We start from the raw sequence: 22547 nt of genomic DNA, 5'->3' as shown, positions 1-22547 counted from the left end.
GAGAGTGGCCATCCTTTTAGCATTCTTTTCTCTTAGGTTTTGAGAGAGCTCATAATATGATCATCAGACCAAAAATTAAGTGCTCCATCTCTTATGGAACACACTGTTAGTTGTCTACCCAATGAATGTCTTTCCTTTTTCTTGCTAATAGAAATCTATTCCCCTATTCCCTGCCCATAGTATGTCAAGGTCTCTTGATCAGGGAGGAGACGCTTCATCCAAGCCCCGCAGAGTGAATCGTGATTTGCCTTATAGCAGTCATGGCAATTCTACTTCCCTTAGCTACTGGTTAATATGCGGTAAGTGTGTTCAGTAGTTTTCTATTGCTGCTGTAACAAATTACCACAAATTTAGCTGTTCACAACAATGCAAATTTATTATTTCACTGTTCTGTAGGTCATAACTTTGGGTTGATTCAGTTGACTTCTCTGCTCTGAGTTTCATACAGACAATATGAAAATGCCAACAGACTGGGCTCTTATCAAGATACCCTTGGAAGAATCTGCTTCCAAACTTATTCAGGTTGTTGGCAGAAGCCAGTTCCTGGTGGTTGCAGGATGAGGTCCCCACTTCTTGTTGGTTATCAGATGGGACAGCCCCTAGCTCAATAGAGGCCTCTCGCCATGTCCTTGCACATAGATCCTTACATCTCAGAGCCTGCTGGTGTTGGAATCCACACTTGGAACTATTTTGATTTCTCTAGCTGGAATAGCTAGAGTAAGTGCTTTGCCTTTAAGGAATTGTGTGATTAGATTGGGCCCTTGGCAAATATAGGATAATCTATTTTAAAGTCTTCAAACCTAACTACACCTGTATATTCATAAATTCCAGGGATTAGAGTGTGAATGTTCATGGGGACCAATTATCCTGCCTACCATAGTGTGAAACCCACATGTGCTTAAAAAAGAAAGAGAAGTTCATTGGGAGCTGTATTTCCTGGATGAAAAGACTGAGAAACTGCTTTCCGCCCCCCCAGATTAGAGATGCCAGTATGAGGACAAGATGTTTGGGTTTGGAGCTGTGGCAGCTGCTTTGTAACAAGCAGACATCAGGAATGAGAATAAGAAGTCAATACATCAAGGATGGTGAGCAAGGAGAGGGGGAGGCACGTGGGTTCTTTGTAACATTTTTGAGCTGCAGGAACAGTACCAGCTATTGCCTTGTCTGGCCGGCTTGTCATGTGAAGAAAGGCACCTATTTATTTAAGCAATCAGACCAGTTTTCTGTGACTGGCAACTAAAAGCAATTCTAAATGACATTGATACAGAAGGGGGACAGGGAAATGCTGGGAGGAGAAGGGCAGGTCCCTGGCAGGGGCTCCACCCCATGGCCTGTGTCCATGGACCTAGGTGAGGACAGGCTCTCCTGCCTTTGTGTCCAAATGTTGCATTTCCCAAGACCACCCTGGCCTGCCATGCTTCCAACCTGTGTGTATACAAACCCTGAGACCCTTGCAGGCAGACACACAAGCCGCTGGACATCAAGGGGAACATGCTGGTGGAAGAGCATACCAACAGACACTGGCAGGTCGGTAGGCCTTCAACCAGCAGAACAAGGTGGAGCTTGGCCAGGTGGTCGGAGGAGAGTCCAAGCCACTGAGCAGTGGGACTCCAGGGAAAAACCATCTCCCACTGGATCCCCCATCTGCTAAGAGCTACTTCCACTCTAGAAAATCTCGTATTCACTCTCCAAGCCCACATGTGATCTAATTCTTCTGGTACACCAAAGCAAGAAACCCTGGGATATAGAAAGTCTTTTGTCCTTGTGATGAGGAAGGGGGTCTCACTGAGCTGACTAACACAAGCTACCTAATGGCCAACTAAACTATAAGAGCATGCTGTAACACATGCCCACTGGGGCTTCAGGAGCTGTAAACATTCACCCTTAGACACTGCCATGGGGATCACAGCCCCACAGCCTGCCCTTGTGCATGCTGCCCTAGAGGTTGGAGCAGCAGGGCAGCGAAGAAGAAAACCACTCCCCCATTGCACGCCCTGCGAGGGGACAAGCTAACGTTTCCTATTTCAGCATGTTCCTCCCAGCCTTCATTGCCAGAACTTTATTTTTCAATCCTTAAAATGCAGTTTGGTTAAGCTAATTAAATTCACTTACATTTAATTTATAGTCTGTTATAATTCATCTTAAATGTCTTCATTGGTGGGCTAATCTTGCCTTTACTTTGAGATGGCACTTTCAATTATACAGTTCAGGGAGGGCCCAGAGGGTGGAAAACTATAGCCCCTTGGCCAGATCCTGCCAGCATAAGCAGGGGGAGGTGAGAAAGGTTTTTACATTTTTAAAGGATTGTTAAAAAATAAAAACAGGCTGGATACGGTGACTCACGCCTGTAATGCCAGCACTTTGGAAGGCCAAGGCGGGTGAATCACTTGAGGTGGAGTTCAAGACCAGCCTGGCCAACGTGGTGAAATCCTGTCCCTACTAAAAATACAAAAACTTAGTTGGGTGTGGTGGCACGTGCCTGTAATCCCATCTACTCAGGAGGCTGAGGCAAGAGACTTGCTTGAATCTAGGAGACAGAGGTTGCAGTGAGCTGAGATCGTGCCACTGCACTCCAGCCTGGGCAACAGAGTAAGACTCCATATCAAAAAAATAAAAATAAAAAGAAAGAAAGAAAGAAAGAAAGAATATTTGGCCACAAAGTGGAAAATATTTATTATCTGGTCCTTTATAGTAAAATCTTTCTGATCCTAGTAATAGTCACACAGAGGACTTACTTCTCATGAAGTTGAGACTACGGTTTTAGTAAGGAAACAGGTCAGCATTTCATACCTTTGAAAAATTATTACAGATCACCATGTAAAGTGTTTGGCACAGGTGAAGATGAATTATATCTTCAAATAAAAATTCCTTTTCAGCTCAACATTTATTAAATTTCTAGTATTACAAGACTATGGAAGATATTGTGGTTACATAATAAATAAAACAAGGTCTCAGTGTACCTGAAAATCTTTTGGTGAATCATCTTCTCTAGGAGAAATGGTCTATGCAATATTCCAAGTAAAGATAAGGGTCTGTATACAAAGGATTGCACACAAAATTTTATATGTATTCACCTTTTTCTGGAGATACTGAGACCGGGATGGACAGCAGGCAGTGGGAAATGTGGGCTTTAACTCAGAGCAGAAGAGAAATGAATAATCACTTAACAGCTAATGTCTGTTTTATTAATTATCATGTCAATCTCAACAAATAAATGCTGTTTTATAGTTTTGGTTTCAGGTCATATTCCACCAATACCCCCCACATTCTTTTCACTAAACCAAAGTGGTTTTTAAAGGGAAGTGTTAATCAAATTTAGCCAAAAGCTTTAATTTAGCCTAAAGCTGCCTCCTTACGTATTTAAGTTCAGCCTAATGGTTTTTCTGTACATCTGAAATTTTAACAAGTAGAGGAGTAAACTGACCATAGCCCACACCTGTGCCAATCACTGAGTTTCAGCCAATCAAATGTAGCCAGTTGTTTGAACCATGTTCAAATAAGGCAAATGCTAACCTGTAACCAATAACAGCTGTTTCTGTACCTCACTTCTGATTTCTGTATGTCATTTCCTCCCCCTTTTTTTGTCTATAAATCTTCTTCCACCACATGGCTATGCTGGAGTCTCTGAATCTGCTGTGATTCCGGGGCTGCCTGATTTGCGAATTGTTCATTGCTCAGCTAAATTCCTTTAAATTTAATTTGGCTAAAGTTTTTCTTTTAACAGAAGCCAGGGTTGAAGATAAAGATTAGGGAATGATTCACGAATCTCTTTATAACTCTGGGGAGGGCAGACAGGAAGAGACTAGAATAAGAGAAAAGAGTCAAATTCAAAATCTGAGGGGTTGCCTGTGTTTAATTATGGACAGAGGGAGAGAAGCTAGTGGAAAATTCTGAAAGCAAGTCATCAGAATGTATAAAGAGAATTGAAAGAGAAGCGTAGGAAAAAAAAAAGTTTTAAAAGCTTCAGTACCTCAAAGCAGGACAGATACTGAGATGAAGTAATTGAATTTGACCAGTAAGAGATAAGAGGATATTTTACACTGTTGTCCAGTTTGGCAGACACCAGTCACTTGTGGCTACTTAAGTTTAATTGAAACTAAAATTTAAACATTCTAAATTCAGTTCCTTAGCTGTACTAACCACATTTGAAATACTCAAAAACCACATGTTACTAGTGTCTACTGTGTTGGACAGCTCAGACCATAAAATATTTCCATCATTGCAGAAAGCTCTGAGGGGATGTGTTTTTGAAAGCATCCAGTAGTGCCAAAGCAGAATTGCAATGGGAGAGATTCCATGTGTATCCTCTTATACCCAAGTAGCTTGAATGTCTGGTTGATTTTTTTTTTTTTTTTTTTTTTTTTTTTTTTTTTTTTTGAGACGGAGTTTCGCTCTTGTTGCCCAGGCTGGAGTGCAATGGCGCAATCTCGGCTCACCGCAACCTCCGCCTCCTGGGCTCAGGCAATTCTCCTGCCTCAGCCTCCTGAGTAGCTGGGATTACAGGCACACGCCACCATGCCCAGCTAATTTTTAGTATTTTTAGTAGAGACGGGGTTTCACCATGTTGACCAGGATGGTCTCGATCTCTTGACCTCGTGATCCACCCGCCTCGGCCTCCCAAAGTGCTGGGATTACAGGCGTGAGCCACCGCGCCCGGCCTTCTGGTTGATTTGACCTCTCCAGCTTGCATTTGCCTCCTCATTTTTCTATTAAGTTTTGGTCTCATCTTTTCTTTCCTAGATTATTGCAATGCTTGCCTATTTGCCTCTTAACTTCTGTTCTTTCATCCTTGTAGCCTATTCTCCACACAAATCATTCCCCCACTCAACAACACCCTCTTTTCACTGCTACTTTCCCCTGCCAGCCAGCAATTTTATTGATAGTCCACTGTGGTGCCCTGCAGATAGGGGTCGCTGTATCAGCAACATGGAAAGGTGATTGTTGGAAATAGATGTTGGAAATAGATGCTAGGTGCCGCAAAGAACAATTAGCACTAAGACAAAGGATCTTTCAGCAACACAATTTTTACTTCCTGGACTGCAGGAAGGGTACTCTCACTAGCTATCGTGCCATGAGAAAGCGATTCCTCTCCCCCTACCCCTTTCCTTCCCCACACTCACACAGCTTATAAGCCAACGCAGGTAGAATGATTATAATACATTTATATAACAAGTAACAGAGCAGGAGCAACTGCTAATCATCACCCTCTCCTGTGTCTTTTACTTCTGATCGGTTACCAACTCTTTTTTCTTTTCCTCTGCCACCACCGGCTTCGTTAATATTTCGTTACTTTTCACTTCAACAGTCATCTCTTAGTCTCTCCTCCCACTTACCACAAGAAGCTCTGGTCTTATCACTTCATTTTTCTAACCTTCCTCTCCCCAACTCCCACTCTGTAGGCCTACAGAATTCTGTCTTGCTTCCTTCAACATTCTTCCACACATCTTTCTATTACTCTGTGGTAATCACCATTCTCCCGGCACATGCATGCATATTCACCTCCTTTCCTGTCGCCCATACAATGTCATCTTTCAGACCCCAGGATCCTCTCTCATATCTATGAACCCTGAATATCTGAGACATGTCTCAGACAATTTAGGAAATTTACTTTGCCAAAGTTAAGGACACCCAACCGTGACACAGCCTCAGGAGGTCCTGACGACCCGTGTCCAAGGTGGTAGGAGCACAGCTTGGTTTTCTACATTTTACGGGACATGAGACATCAATATATGTAAGATAAACATTGGTTCAGTCCAGAAAGAGGGGACAAATCTAAGCAAAGGGGGGCCAACTCTAAGTGGGGAGGGGGCTCCCAGGTCATAGGTATTATAAATAAGAGACAAATGGTTGCATTCTTTCCAGTTGCTGATTAGCCTTTCGGAAGGAAGCAATCAGATGTGCATTTATCTCAGTGAGCAGAAGGATGACTTTGAATAGAACAAGAGGCAGGTTTGCCCAAGCAGTTCCTAGCCTGACTTTTCCCTTTAGCTTAGTGATTTTTGTGGCACCAAGATTTATTTTTCTTTCACACCTCTAATAAGATTCAGGAGAAAATATGCACAAAGAATCCAAGGTGCCAGGGGCCATTATTGAATGAAAGGGCCTAAACCTGTTTGAACTTATCCATTTGGAGAGAAACAGATAAAAATACAGCTGCACTACCAATTATTACTATTTCCTCCAAGAAGAAAACTGAATTCTCAGTGCAACAGAGAGCACTTTACAAATACACTTGGTCGAGAAAGGGTCACTGCCGGGCTCTGGGAGGCGAAGAGGACTGTGGGAGCTCTGTTCGTAGTCCCGCTGGCTCATGGGAAATGTAGTGCAGTTTTCTCCAACATGGCCGCGCCCAGGGGAGACGGTGTACAGGTACCCGCTGCGGCTTTCTGGTGCTAGAGTGGAGAGGCTGGCGCAGAAGAAGGCACCCGCGTGGTGAGAACCCGGCCTGAGCTGAAGCGGAGGTGTGTGGCACTTCTTGCTGGCGGGTATGGTGGTTCAAATCTCCGCTTCCCCTTGTCAGCGCCTTCCGGTCTTCTCTATCCGCCGTTCCTGCTAGGGCTGAGAACCTGGGGAATGGGGATGGACCCTAGAGGCGCCCTTGGTGCAGTCTGTGGGCAGTAAGGTGTCTGCGTTGGGTGGCTCTTTCAGTTTTTAGGGTGCACGTGTTTGTGTTTGGTTCGGGTGCTCACGTGGCGTCTGTGTCAATCTTCTGTTTTCTTTGGGGTTGGAGAGGACGGTTTCAACTTGGGGCGTGTTCCTTTCGCTCTTCTAGGGCTTTTCTGACCCAAAGTCTGTGCTGATGGTCTGATCCCTTGCGCAGCTGAGTCTTCTTGTGCTCTTATTTGATCAATCCCTGCGACTCCTGGGCCTCTGGTAGCGTCAGCCTGTTATTTTGATGGATTTCATTGAATACTTATTGTCAGGTGTATGTCAGGCACCTATGTCAGGTGTATGTCTGTGCCCCAAATAGGTGACAGTTTTCTGGCGGAAGCCCAACACAAATAGGCAACTGTAATACAATGTGAGAACTCTATAGAGGTGGAGGTCTGTGGTGGGTGTTAATGGAAACGTTGAGGAAGGCCACCGGACTCAGAATTCTGGAGGAGGAGAGGTTTAGGAGCTAAGACAGCAAAGTCGGTTTTGGTTTATTTGACAAATGTTTATTGAGTGGCTGCTAGGTGCCAATTCCTGTTTAAGTGCTGGGTGCTACAGGGTGAATAATAGAGACAAAATCTCTACTTCATGGAGTGAGTGTACTTCATTAAGTTATGGAGAAAGACAGAATAAACAAATTAATGAGAGTGTAAGAAAATATGTAGTTAGTGTTATTTAAAGAGTTAAAACAGGGTGCTGTGACAAGTGATGGAGTGAATTTTTTCTAATCATGTTAGATCTTTATTTTCTTTTTAAATAGGTAATGCAGTTTAAATAGCGACTAAATCCAAAATCACGAAAGAAGAAAGCTCACTTTCTCTGAATGAAAGGGAGGATCAATTTTCCTTCCCTGGAGGCAACCCATATCACCAATTTCTTGTGTGTTTTAAAGATTTATGTGTAAACTCTGTATACTTGTGCTGTACTTTAAAATCGGGCCTCATTTGATAGGAATTTAGATTCTTTCTAATCTTTGCTATTATTAGGTTGGTGGAAAAGTAATTGCGGTTTTTGCCTTTTTAATATACTAGAACATTTGTTTATACTGCTTGGTTCATAATAGGTTCTCTATTATTCAAGAAGGACATGACATATTTATTACTATTACCTCTTAGGGCAATAGCTAGTAGGATATATTGGCTTTAAACTCACTAATAAGCAAGTAGCAGAGCATGCATAATCTCCAAACTTTCTTTATCTCACAGAGTATACTTAGGCTGGAGGTGCTGGACTAGACTCAGCATGGCTAATATCATAGTTAATAGTGACTTCACTCCAATAACATCGCAAGAAATATCCAAGTATCTGCAGTAGTGGAAACTCTGGCCCGGGAAGTGGTCTTGACAGGAGGGGACACCTCCAGACCTCAGCAGCTGGTATCAGCCTATCTTTGTTGAGATGAATCAGATACACTGGGCCAGCACATTGCCTAGCCACTGGAATGGAGAAAAACTGAGCCTCAAAGGCCATTTAGTGTCTTTCTTCACATGCAATAATGTTGCATGACTGAGGGAGAAAGGAAAGGGGATGACAAAAATGTGGTTATAAGGCTCCACCTGCTGGTGCTGGACTCTTAGTGGCAGACTTTTTAAAAAGATGTATTTAGCATGGTTTCTTTCTCATTTCTTCCACTTTGCAGTGTTTGCTCATGTGAAATATTAAAAAGAATCACTATTAACTATGATACTAGCCATATTAAAAAGAATTCTGTAGTGTACTCTTCGCTTGTTCTCCATGACATACTGCAAAGTTTCCGTTCCACAGATGAAGATCTTGAAATGGAATGGCTGTAAAATAACTCCTTTGAAGGCCCTCAGCTATTGTTTTGTTAAGCCATTTTGATCTGCTTCTTCTGAAAATTAACAGTAATAAATAATAATAAATTTAATTTATTATTATTTAAATAAACGTTAAATCTTTATTTTCTTTTTAAAAATGCTATGGGATAGGCACTATTATTTTTATTCCTATTCCTAGGTAAAGAAACTGGAGCACAGCGACATATAACCAACTCATCAAAGATTATACAACTAGTAATCAGTGGTTGATCTAACATTTGAACCTGGAGCATGAACTCCTAAACATTGTATTATATTGCTCATAGCACTGAATGAGGCTCTGTGGTAACTAAGAAAAGTATGATTTACTTGACTTCAGAAAGCTCACAGTTCAGTGGAAGGGGACAGATAGGAGAATAAATAATTTTAATTAATGCAATGTTAGAAATGTCCATTCACTTACCCCTTTCCTGTCTTAATGATGACCGACTCCTAAACCTTTCTAACCTCAGTTCCTTTCCTAGGAGCCACTTTATATTGTCACTTGCCAGCCAGACGTTGCAACCCTATGTCTCACCAGTACCTTAACCATATTATATCCTAAATCTGACTCATTACCTCCTGTACTAAGCAGCTCTTCCTGAACTTCCTCCTGACTTTCCAGTTTTGAAGTGGTAGCACTCATCTCTTAGTCACACAGCCTCTATCTGGTTAGTAAGTTACCTTTGATTCCCATCGCCCTCATGTCTGGGTAGTCATCAAGGCCTCTCGATTCTGCCTGAACTTTTCTCTCACCCTTCCTCTTTCCCCTCTCCCCCTATTTCCCTTCTTTCTATTGCCTCCAGCCTAGATCAGGCCAGCATTTCTAATTGACAAGCTGGATTATTTTATGTTTTCTTATCTCTCATCTCTCTGCTATGCTGTCAGCCAGCCTGCCTCACTGGCCTTACCTCCTATAATATATATGTACCCCCTGTGCTAGAAAGCTGGAGTGCTGGCATTTCAATAGACTTGGCATTTGTCTTCTATACTAAAGATTGGTAATTAGAATTTTGACTGTTTATGATTTTATTTGAAATAAGATAAATAAGATTTTATTTAACCCCCAAATTTATTTATTTGGTTAACTTCGAAGACTTTAAAGTCTGCAGAGAGTGGGACTGGAGGATCAGCCAACTCTGCTCTAAAAAAGTTATGCCCTCATCTTGATATCTTGGCCAGACACGTCCATTTTGGTTTTAACTTCTGCTCTTTACTGCCTCACTGAATACCTTCCTTTTATTTGACTCTATAGTGCTCTTATTCTTAAGTACGCAGTACAAATCTCCTGTTTTGAGGTCTTCCCAACTTTTCTGGTTCACATCCATCTTGTTTTTTTTCCTTTTTTTTTTTTTTTTTTGAGACGGAGTCTCATTCTGTTGTTCCCAGGCTGGAGTGCAGTGGCACAGTCTTGGCTCACTGCAACCTCTGCCTCTTGGGTTCAAGCAATTCTTTTGCCTCAGCCTCCCAAGTAGCTAGGACTAGAGGTGCCCACCACCACACCTAGCTAATTTTTTGTATTTTAAGTAGAGACAGGGTTTCACCATGTTGGCCAGGCTGGTCTTGACCTCCTGACCTCAAGTGATCCCCCTGCCTTGGCCTCCCAAAGATTATAGGTGTGAGTCACTGCTCCCAGCCCACATCCGTCTTATTTTTGTCTCTAATTCATGTCACACCTAAAGACTGTGCCATCAGCACTAATTTATATAAAGATGTGTCATCTTTATATTGTTTAGTGTTTGTTTTCCACAACTAAGTTACAAACTTGTTGAAAGCATAAACTGTATACTTTATTATGGTTGCATGCTGCAGGATGCTGAGACTGTGTGTATTCACTCGTTTATTATTCATTTAGCTCTACCATCAAATATTTATTGAGCAACTACTATATGCTGGGATTCCTGCTCTCTTGGGATTTATATCATGATGCAGTTAAACTAATAGATGAATCATCACAAATTATGTTAAATTTTGTGAACAAAAGACTACTATGATAAAGTGTGATAAAGCATGATACGGGGTGCTGATTTGGGTGGTGGGATTATAGCGATCTCTTTGGGAAAATGCTTAGTAACTACTTGCTGATTGACATATTTCAATAAAGAGAAAGCACAATTTTATGGGGCTTTCATTTCTGTTATTTAAAAGATTATAGATATAAAATATATGATGTACATATATTTTATATACATGTTTACTATTTTTTAAAAATAGTAAAACAAACACCTACATCTACCATGTAGCTTAAGAAATCTTTGATGCTCCTGTGTGTCACTTTCATGTCAGTTTTGTTTCCTCTCACGCACAGCAATAGCCTCTGTCCTGAATTTTGTGTTTATAATTTCCTTGCTTTTCTTTTAGCTCTTCTGTGTATGTATTTCTAAATAATATATGGCTTCCTTTTTGATTTTGACCTCTATGTAAATGAGAATCATACTGTATATCCTTCTAAGTTTTTATTTCTCTTCCTGTTCCTCCCTTGCGTCCTCTTTGCCTTGCTTTACATTATGATTGTGAAATTTGTGTATAGCACATTTTACTTAAGACTTCATGAGTGAAGGGATTCATCACCTATGAGTAAAATAGGACACTTAATGAGCTACCACATTGGAATATTTTTTAGAATCATCAGAGATACGTCACTAGATGGTCTTAGATATTCCTTCATTTTTTGTGCATCTTTTCTCACTTCTCTTGGTTGGTACAAGGTAAACGAAGCATTTTAAAAAATTGTCACATAGAAATATTGATACACTCTTGAATATATGAATAACATCATTATAATTGTTCCTTCAGGAGTCTTAAGGTTGACATTTTTTACTGTTTTTTACAGTTTGCTATGGACAGCAACCATCATAGTAATTACAAACTCAGTAAAACTGAGAAGAAGTTCTTAAGGAAACAGATTAAAGCCAGTCATACTTTGCTGAGACATGAAGGCATTCAAACAGTCTCCTATGCCACTCAGGTGACCTAAAACTATTATTATTCAAATGTAAATGTATTGATATGTCAATGTATTATATTAATATTTGCTAATAATTGCCTAAGGCTGTAATTGTTCAGTCATGTTTTACATCCATGTTAAATGTACATATGATAGGACCTGTTAACTTTCTATTTTGGTCCATAGCCTATAGTTTGAATGATCTATTTATTTTGTTTTTTGAACTAAATGAGGCTGTAGTTATATATTGATAATGACACTGTACAAGTTTCTTACTTTCCTAAGCGTACTTATATTCATTATTATATTTAATTCCCTAGAAGTCCTTATGAGATAAGTGAGAAAACTAAAGTTTTGAGAGGTTATGGTATGATGTGTCCATTGCTGTAAGCTATTAAGTGGTTAATAGAAGCTTAAAAATACAGCCCTCGTACTTCTCTTCCCATCCTTACCTGTTTTATAAAGTATTTTGATTATGTGCTATAAAACATTTTTATTTTATTAGACCTTATTGACAAGTCTTTTCATTTTCTGTTGACAATAATTAAATGAGATGATAAATGTGAGGATCGTGAGATTTCATGGGTTATTAATTAGGAGAACTCAGTTTAACACTTAGCTTTTCTGGACATAAGCAGTAGTGTCCTTTCACCTTGGCTGTCTTCATTTTTAAGCAGGGCATAGTATTGCATGCCTTTTTAACCCCATTAGATTGTAAGATTCTAGAGGATCTAATTGTACTTACTGGACACTGAATTACTACATGAATATAAGGAATTCTTTTTGGTTCATAAAGTTATAGACTAAAAGTAGGAAGTAAGCTTTAGATATCATTTAACTGAGGGGTGGACATATAGTTGAGAAGGTAGAGGGTGGAGCTGGGATTAAAACTTAGGCCTCTTGACTGTCAGACCAGTACTCTTGCCTTATGCTTATCATGCTGTCTTCTATACAACATCATAGCTTTAGAATGTGCAGTCTGGACCTGGTGTGGTGGCTCACACCTGTAATCCCAGCACTTTGAGGGGCTGAAGTGGGCAGATCATGAGGTCAAGAGATCGAGACCATCCTGGCCAGCATGGTGAAACCCCGTCTCTACTAAAAATACAAAAATTAGGTGGGCATGGTGGCACATGCCTGTAGTCCCAGCTACTTGGGATGTTGAGGCAGGAGAATCGCTTAAACCCAGGAGGCAGAGGTTGCATTGAGCTGAGAGTGTGCCTTTGCACTCCAGCCTGGGGACAGAGTGAGATTCCATCTCAAAAAAAAAAAGAAGAATGAGCAGTCTGTTGAGGTCCATTTGAATTTAGGTGATAAAAGGCTTATACTTGGAGTTAAATATTAATGTCTTCAGAGAATTTAAGCCATATTCCTATAGCAAGGATTAAATAGATAACAGATTGGAATTAATATGTTTACATACACTTTACTATTTCAGTTAAGAGCCACTAAGGCTGTGACACATTCAGAAGATTAAACTGCCGCCGGGCGTGGTGGCTCACGCCTGTAATCCCAGCACTTTGGGAGGCCGAGGTGGGTGGATCACGAGGTCAAGAGATCGAGATCATCTTGGTCAGCAAGGTGAAACCCCATCTCTACTAAAAATACAAAAATTAGCCGGGCATGGTGGTGCACGCCTGTAATCCCAGCTACTTGGGAGGCTGAGGCAGGAGAATTGCTTGAACCCAGGAGGTGGAGGTTGCGGTGAGCCAAGATTGTGCCATTGCACTCCAGCCTGGGTAACAACAGCGAAACTCCGTCTCAAAAAAAAAAAAAGAAGATTAAACTGCCATACACTGCCCTCATCTTTTTCCAAGAGTGACTTGTTCCTTTCGTTATGGGGTTCATGAAGAGAAGTAGCAAGAAAAAAAAATAGGCTCCATTTATTTGACCCCTTTGAAGTTTGTTTCTGGTTGGGTCTGCCTTATCTTTAAGGATCTCTAGAAGTTTGATGTCCTCCACGGCTTCCAAAGTAGCATTTTATTTAAGCTTTGTTTTTCTCCATATTCTTAAAGGAAAAGAATAAAATTGTAGATGGACCTCAAATTATATTTTATCTTTCCAGGGGAGAACAAATATTCTTTTAATGATATTGTATTAGTCTATTCTCATGGTACCAGTAAAGACATACCTGAGATTGGGTACTTTATAAAGAGAAAGAGGTTTAATGGATTCACAGTTCCACGTGGCTGGGGAGGCCTCACAATCATGGCAGAACGTGAAAGGCATGGCTTACATGGCAGCAGGCAAGACAGAATGAGAGTAAAGTGAAAGGGGAAACCCCTTATAAAACCATCAGATCTTGTGAGACTTATTCACTACTATGAGAATGTTATGGGGGGAAATGGCCCCCATGATTCAGTTATCTCCCACTGGGTCAATTCTTCAGTTATTCCCTCCCACAACATGGAAATTATGGGAGCTACAATTCAAGATGAGATTTGGGTGGGAACAGAGCCAAACCATGTCAGATGTAGTATAATTATAGGCTCCTTTGTACAAATTTATAGCATTATATATTTTTCTAGAGCAGTGATCCTCAAATTGTCAGGACTGAAGATAACTTAAAAAAAAAAAATCAAATTCTGTACTTTGTACCATACTTCTTATTTAGAAAACAGCTTGATGAAAAATTCTAAATAAAATAATGGTTCCATTGAATTATTACATTGATTATGTTACATTTAGTTATTGCATTTAATTATATATATCTCACATTTAATGGAAAATAAGTTCCTCTCCTCTTCTACTGCACTTGTTTTTGTGTGGTTTACCTTTGACTTAACCACAAAACACTTGGAAGACATTTTTGAGGACTTTTAGTATTCCTGAAGTCATATGTCATCATCTTCCATTCCTAGATGAGGTAGTGGACCCTCAATACCAATGAAACCTTTGCTCTTCCATAGATTCAGAAATATGGAAATGTTTTTGTAACTATGGCCACATATAACCAAGTTATTTTGGTATTTTAATTAATCCACCTCATTAAGTGAGGTCCAGGGCAAGCCATCTGAGACTCCATTTTACTTTATATCATATAGTATTGTATTAGTGGGCTTGTTTATTATGTGAGTGTATGTGCTTGCATACATATAAAGTATTGGCTGTCCCATGACAAAACAGTTTTATTTTTCTTATCCAATTTTTTAATAATTACTTTATATCCTTTTCAAAGTTCTAGGTATTCTTATTTTGTATAATAAACCAATAGACTGTGTACTGTCATTGAGCTTAGTATATTAAATTAGGGGTTGGCAAACTACTGTCCTTAGACAAATCAGGCTTGTAAGCAAAATCATGGGTTTTACATTCTTAAAGTCTGTCACTAAGACCATGTGACAGAAACTTTTATGGCCTGCAAAGCCTAAAATATTTACTATCTACCTCATCTCAGAAAAACTTCATCAACACCTGGTATAAATGAAGAAACTGATGAGAGTAGGCCATCCATGGCTTTCTTTTGTTATATTGTAATGTTTTTAGAAGTCATAGATCATACATTAAAAATCTTTACACTGTATAGAATGGTTTTTAAGTATAAAGACTATAAAGGTGGTAGGCCATGAACATCAGAATAATGTAAGAGACTCCCCCTTCATCTCTGCCAAATATCCTTGAATAAAGTTTAGTGCAGGCATCTGCAAATAGCAGGAAGTAAGTGTGAAACTTACAAAGGAAAAATTTTCATTGTGAACTGACTGAATTACTTAGACTGAATTTCCTTAGTAGAAATTTTTTTCCTGATTATGCTCAATAGAACCTATAATTGATTTTTCTTTGAGCTAATAGTACCTTTACTTTTAATTTTTAGTAAACATTGAATATTAAAAGTGTGGATTCTGGAAACTGGCAGAAATAGGTTTTTTTTGTTTGTTTGTTTTGTTTTTTGAGACAGAGTTTTGCTCTTTTTGCCCAGGCTAGAGTGCAATGGCGTGACCTCGGCTCACTACAACCTCCCGAGTTCAAGCAATTCTCCTGCCTCAGCCTACCAAGTGCACCTGCCACCATGCCCAGCTAATTTTTTTGAATTTTTAGTAGAGATAGGGTTTCACCATGTTGGCCAGTCTGGTCTCAAACTCCTGACCTTAGGTGATCTGCCTGCCTCAGCCTCCCAAAATGCTGGGATTACAGGTGTGAGCCACCACACTCGGCCCAGAAATAGGTTTAAACCCACCCCTAATCGCCACCTTAACCTAATTTGTCAGACATTCTTCTATGAGATGGGGCTGATATTACCCAAATAAATTCACTACTTTGTAAAGATTATGTTAATGAGGATTAAGTAGATAAAAGCATATAGAACAGTTTTGCAAAAAAGCAAGTATTAACTGTATATTTTCTTCTTTTCCTTCTCTTTCATTATGCTAAATTTATATTTCTGAATAATAGTCATGTTTTACTTTGCATTTATGGTCATTTAGAAATGAATATTTTGTGAAATAGGCTATTTAAAAATCAATATTATTTACAATATAGGAGTCCTTTTTATTCCCCAAATTTTTGGTGAATTGGTTTACATACTTTGTATGAAATTGGCAAACCAAACAACCTCTACAAGGAAACCTTTTTTTCCCTTAATTATATCTTTCTAGAAATCTTACTTAAAAAATAATCTTATTTTAAAATCAATGGGTTGATGTCAGTTGCTCATGTTACTTTCTGTTTGTTTCTTTGTTGTTTTTTAAGAGCCTCGTTGTTGCCAATGGTGGTTTGGGTAATGGTATGAGTAGGAACCAGCTGCTCCCAGTTTTAGAGAAATGTGGATTGGTGGATGCTCTCTTAATGCCGCCTAACAAGCCCTACTCATTTGCAAGATACAAAACTATAGAAGAATCTAAGAGAGCCTGTGTTACCCTCAATGGAAAAGAAGTAGTGGATGATTTAGGACAGAAGATCATTCTGTATTTGAATTTTGTGGAAAAAGGTATTATCATACAATTATCTTTTAAATAATGGTTCTTTTGTGTGTTTTCATAGATTTAAGTGCGGAGGTCCAGTTATTGTGAAACAAAATGAGGACGCAGGTTAGCAGCCCCTTTTACTTTAACAAACATTCTGTAAGCAGCTATTTGTGCCAGGCATGGGACAAGTAGTTGGCAGTATAGAGGTGAATAAGGTACAACCTGCCTTTATGGAGCTGGTCCCACCCATCAACAATATATTTGTTAGGCACATGGCTTATTTTGGAACCCTCCTGCCTAATTTGTGTTTTTCAATGTTTAATAATGAGGGTTCGGATTACCTGTTTATTTGATATGTCTACCCAGGAGCTTTGAATTTATCACTTAAGAATGAATTGTGATCCAAATGATCTTGTGCCAATCTTCATATTTATAGCGAAGCACCTGTAGCTACCAAAGATTCGTAAAACTTTATGGTGCTGCTGTCCAGTGTAACTTTCTTTGATGGTAAAATTGTTCCTGTCTGTGCTGTCCAGTAAAATAGCCACTGGATAGTGTGATTGAGGAACGGAATAATTTAGTTAATTAAAGTATAGCTTTATATACTGATTTACAGAATTGTACAGGAATGATTACTTCTGCCCCATGGAAATGAGATGTATTGAGATGAACTTTGATTTAGATATCTAATTATATATTCATTTGATACCTATTTAGGCAATAAAAGAGCCCTGTTTTAGATATCCTAGGAGTGAGCCGGTGACTAATCTGCTCAAATTTCTGTTTTTATAAAATGAGACTTGAAAACTTTACAGACTCTTTCAATGATATATTTTAGAAATTGTATTTCTCAGTGCTCATATGCGTTTAATTTTAAATCTGGCTTAAGCTTTACATATTTTGGAAAGTAGATTATCCTCATATTTTACAGTTTCTGGTCAGTTTTTAAAAACTGAATGGCTGAGGAGTAAGTTTTGATCAGAAAATAGTCATTGGGTTTACCCCCGTTCTCCATGGTGAATACTCAGTAAGAAATTGCACAAAGTAAGTTTTGGATTGTTCTTTATTTGAAATTCTTCATTAGATCCATATGTACTTTTAAGCCTCTGGCAATCACATTTATAACCTTGAAAATCATTTTGAACTGAGAACAGAATTGTGTCACAAATAGTTGAACGCTTGTTTAGATATCTGCTACCTGGTAGCACTGAATAACAAATAGAAGAGATATTTTTAATTCTTTAAAAAAAAATATTTCAGAAACTAAGTCCAAATTACATACACTGTAAATTACTTATCTTTAAGGAATTCTTTCCAAAGTTTTCCTTCTGTAATTTGAATAAATAATATAATGTCTGGCACATAGTAGGCAGTGGTATATATTTAGCAAATGATTTACTATTCATGTTTCTGCAATGTTATTAATAGAATCTAGTAAATATTTGCTATTTTTGTGAATTAAATAATTCAAAGATTTAATCTGCCTGGCAGAAAACTGCCTGGCAGAAAAGCTTCAGAAATCATGTGTATAAAATCAATGATCAGATCCCTAAAAATAAATGTGAATACACTGTTAACTTTGTCTAATAGCAGATTCTTTTTTCTTTTCCTTCTAGGGCTATACCTATCTAAAACTTTGAAGGACACAGAACTTAAATTATTTTAATATCTGCTAAATAATTCTTCATAAATGATACTTTGTATTTTTTTAGAAAGTTGTATTTTATTTTACATTTGTTTCTGTTGCGTGACCATAGCTAGTATTAAGAGCCTAAGAGCAAAAATGAGCATTTAAGTTATTGTATTCATTATTTAGACTATCTGACTTATTAATGGAGCTGCATACTTTGGCTACTATGAGAAACCTTGTCTCTTAGTGAGATTTTAAGAGTGACTTAATCATGTTCACACTGGATACTTAAATAAATACTGTTCTGTTTGCTGTTGTTAATTGCAGTGGACAGAATGTACCACCATTGATCTTGGTCTTTGTTTCTGCACTTTTAATATGTTGAGTGCCTTTCAGCAATCTTATTTCCAGAAATGAGTGTTTGAGGTTTTGTGAACTGATAAAGAGTTATTGGGCAGAATCATTTGTATATAGGAACTTTTTTGCATGTGACTATTTAAATTTGGTTTCCCATAGCACAATGGAAGGACTTGAGGCCTCAAGCCTTACCACCAGGACTCATGGTAGTAGAAGAAATAATTTCTTCTGAGGATGAGAAAATGCTTTTAGAAAGTGTTGATTGGACAGAAGATACAGACAATCAAAATTGTAAGTAAAACTTTCAAAATCTGATATTTAAAAGTTTCTGCGAAACTTTTCTTTTTCTCTTTCTTGGTTTATTAATACTTCCTCAAAATTACTGAAATCAGCCTGGATCCAGTGTTAGGCAAGTCATACCAACTGTTCTGAGGAACATTAATAATAAATAACATTTATATAATGATCAAATTTAAACTCCAAACCGATTAATATTTATTACCCAACATTTATATAGCTTTTATAAGCCTTTTCACTTATTTTATTCATTCCTTCCCACCCTAAGGCAAATTTCCCTTGAGGAACTAGTGATTCAGTACCAAACTATTATGATGTAGTGAGGGCTTCCTGGAGATCTTTGGAAATTGGAGTTTTTCAGACTCTTTCCAGTTCATTGGCAGTGTTGTGAATGATAGTGTACATGTTTAGTTTTCAGATCGATTGGGTGACCCTCTTGAAGAGTTTGTTACAGATTTAGACTTGAAATAACAACAAATATAAGGCAGAATGGTTAATTTTGTTAAAGACCGTAATTCAGCAATTAACAGAAATTGCCATTACTAAACTAATCCTTTCTCAAAAAGTTGACCGAAATATGCATAGGAATATAATTATTTTCCTTCTTAATTGTTTACTTTGTTCTCTTCACACAGCTCAAAAATCCTTAAAACACAGAAGAGTAAAGCATTTTGGTTATGAGTTCCACTATGAGAGCAACAATGTAGATAAAGATAAGCCATTATCTGGGGGTAAGTAATTACTAATATGTAATAAATTCTGGCTCAAAAAATTTAATATATTAGTAGAATATTATAGTTGGGGGATTATGTTTCATTTGCCATTTGTAGATAAACTTTCAGAACAATGGATTTAAAATAGTTTAATTAGATAAATTGTACAGTTTCATTATAAAAAAATTTCAGACTGGATAGAGCTGAAGTTCATTATTGTTATCCTTATTCCCATGCTTCTTCTCAGGTGTACACACTACTAACAGTTTATTATATACTTTTCCATTTAAAAATGGAAAATGATTTTAGATTAAAATATATACAACAATAAAAGTACCCAGTTGTTGACATATGTAGTATTGTATGGTATTGCATATATTGTATATTCCATATATTATATATATCAACCCAGCTTGTTCTTTTCCTCCACTATATATCTTGGAAAGCTTATATAGATTTTCATTTTACTGAATGATCTGTAATAGCTTATTCAAATAGTTCCCTATTGATAGACACGTGGGTTGTTTCTGGTTTTTAGCTTTCATAAGTAATGCTGTAGTGAATATCTCTGTACATGCCTCTTTATACACTGTGTAAGAGTTTCTCAGGGGAGACTACTAAGAAGTAGAATTGTGATGCTAAAGTTTATGTTCGCTAAAAAATGTTAATAGATACTGACAAATTGCCTCCCAAAACAGCTGTACCAGCATATTCTCACCAAATGTGTACCTACTTCCCCCGCCCCTAACAACATGTGGTGTTGTAAAGCTTCTAAATTTGTAATTTCTTGATTACTGGTAAGGTTGGTCATTTGTATTTCCTTTACTATGAATTCCTTTTTATATCCTTTGCCAGTTTTTTTTCCCCAATGAAGTGTCTAATTGATTAAGAATTTACTGTATAGTCTGGCTTTTATTCCTTTGCTGTAATTGCTGTAATTCTTTGTTGGAATTAAATTTATCTGTTTTTTTTAATGACTTTGATCTTACTTAAGGCTTTTCTTCCATCATTAAACAACTTTTATGACTCTAATAAAAGTAAGTTAGTTCTGTTTTGGAAGGTTTGTTTTTTTTAAGGGAAATAATTTAAAATAATTAAATTGAAAATGAATTATATAATTTAAAATAACAAAAAAAGAAAGTGGACAATTTCAATATATAGTATTTTTTTAAAACAATTTTATTGCTGTTTTACAAAACACCAAAACTATTGTTAGAATTATTCTTTTAAACTTTTTATCTGAAAAAAAATTAATCACCAGGCACCAGGCTGGAGTGCAGTGGTGCGACCTCGGCTCACTGCAACCTCCACCTCCCGGGTTCAAGCAATTCTCCTGCCTCAGCCTCCCGAGTATCTGGGACTACAGGCACGCGCCACCATGCCCAGTTAATTTTTTTGTATTTTTAGTAGAGGTGGGGTTTCACCATGTTGGCCAGGATGGTCTCGATCTTTTGACCTTATGATCCGTCTGCCTTGGCCTCCTGAAGTGCTGGGATTACAGGCATGAGCCACTGTGCCTGGCCAATAATAATTATTATTAATTAATAATTGACTGCTAAGTTAAACGCTCAGTGATTTTTGTCACAGTGACTTTTTAAATTTTTGAGTAAAACAAGCAAAGCAAATATTTTAATGTTTTGTCTTTATGATTACTCATTTTAGGTCTTCCTGACATTTGTGATAGCTTTTTGGAGAAATGGTTGAGGGAAGGTTACATTAAACATAAACCTGATCAAATGACCATAAATCAGTATGAACCTGGGCACGGTGAGTAGTTCCTGTTTAAAAATTGTAGTCACATATTTTGGAACTGAGTAGATGATGTAATTCTCCAAGAGCAAATATAATATTTTTAAGCTCAAATTAACTCTCTCTTGCCTTGCTTATGTTTGTTACTTGTGTTGATTTCAATCCTTGCACATCTACACTTTAAACCCTTGAAAAACTTGCATTTCAAAGTGTATACACACTGACACAATTCACTGTTTGGGATTTTTTTGGTTTGTTTCCCTCTAGAGAGATAAGACTGAAAAACACAGGAGATGTGTAATGGAAGAAAGCAAATAATTTATAGATGGAAGTCTAATTGGGTGGATGATCTTTCTCTTCTTTCTGTGTTTGAGAACATGGGAGACAATTGCAGGATGACATTCTGGTGAAAAATCTTTAGGTTATTAATTTCTTAAACTTGTTAGCAGCATCTTCATCTGATATTTATAGTAATCAAATGATTTTAAACATTTAATTTTTTCTTTTTTTGGCTAAACAACAGAAATTAAAAAAAAAAATAAAGCCATAGCTCATATGAAGAAGAGAGAAAAAAAAACAACAGAAATTATTTTTTTCACAGTACAGTATAGAGGCTCGGAAGTCCAAGGTCAAGGTGCTAGTGGATTGGGTTCCTGGTGAGGGCTCCCTTCCTGGGTTGTCATCGGCCACCTTCTCTCAGTGTCCTCACATGTCTTTTTCTGTGTGTGTATGCATGTGCATGGAGAGAGAGAGAGCTTTCACTTATAAGATTAGGGCACAACGCTTATGACCTCTTTAACTTAAGGGTTTTACTATGGAGTTTTGTTTTCTTTTCTACATTTATTACAATGAAAACTGATGGCTTTAGATTTGTAGCCCAGTGGATTTGTGAATACTACACCTCTGAATTAGAGAGACATGCTGACCTGGTCTCTGGCACAGCAAGACAACTGGAGCTGAGGCAGAGGCCGCTCCGGTAGGGCGCAGAGGCTAGGGCCACTCTTAAAGAGGCAGAGGCTGCTCCTATAGGATGAAACGTGAAGGAGCATGTGTTAGCTCCTACAAACCAACTAGCTAGCCAAGTGAGCTTAATCCCAGATTAACTAGTCAGCCAAGGCATTTCTTCTTTACCTTTCTAGCCTAGCTGTCTTTCCATTGGTTTGTAAGCTCTTTGGAAACAGAGACCCTCTTACTTGCTTTGTATACCCTCACTGTGTGGCAACATTTCTTTTACTTAAGAGGTGCTCAGTAATGTAAATTGATGGATCAGTGGAAAAGGCCATATCGTGATTATTGATATGCCTAGTCTTTATACCTGGTTATTGCTTTTGTTCTGCAAGTAGTTGGGAATCCAGTGTTCAAGGGTAAAAATGACTTTTGTATTTGTGTTTGACATTTTTCTCTTGGGCTAGAATTGAGTTAAGTGTCCTAGTTAATCAGTGACTCCTGAGCCTTGATTTTAGATCAAACCCCAATGGC

General features: G+C 38.1%; 1 protein-coding gene across 9 annotated transcripts in view; it reads left to right on the top strand.

The window, feature by feature from the left end:
• The first annotated feature begins 6342 nt into the window (after positions 1-6342).
• The window catches only part of ALKBH8 (alkB homolog 8, tRNA methyltransferase), a 112667-nt gene continuing 96462 nt past the window's right edge, over positions 6343-22547 (top strand). For 8 of the 9 annotated variants that reach the window (XR_012518026.1, XR_012518028.1, XR_012518027.1 and 5 more), the window contains exons 1-6: positions 6343-6461; positions 11305-11439; positions 16108-16345; positions 18469-18600; positions 19242-19337; positions 20982-21086. Coding sequence is in view for 4 of the 9 variants with exons in the window: in XM_074400516.1 (XP_074256617.1) it covers positions 11311-11439; positions 16108-16345; positions 18469-18600; positions 19242-19337; positions 20982-21086 (700 nt within the window). In the remaining 5 variants the exon portion in view is untranslated. Of the gene's footprint in view, positions 6486-11304; positions 11440-16107; positions 16346-18468; positions 18601-19241; positions 19338-20981; positions 21087-22547 lie in introns of all 9 variants that reach the window. The other variant, XM_074400514.1, reaches the window with a different exon arrangement.

This window comes from Saimiri boliviensis, chromosome 6 (genome assembly GCF_048565385.1).
Source record: "Saimiri boliviensis isolate mSaiBol1 chromosome 6, mSaiBol1.pri, whole genome shotgun sequence".
Taxonomy (NCBI): domain Eukaryota; kingdom Metazoa; phylum Chordata; class Mammalia; order Primates; family Cebidae; genus Saimiri; species Saimiri boliviensis.
This window is presented reverse-complemented; position numbering and strand designations above follow the sequence as displayed.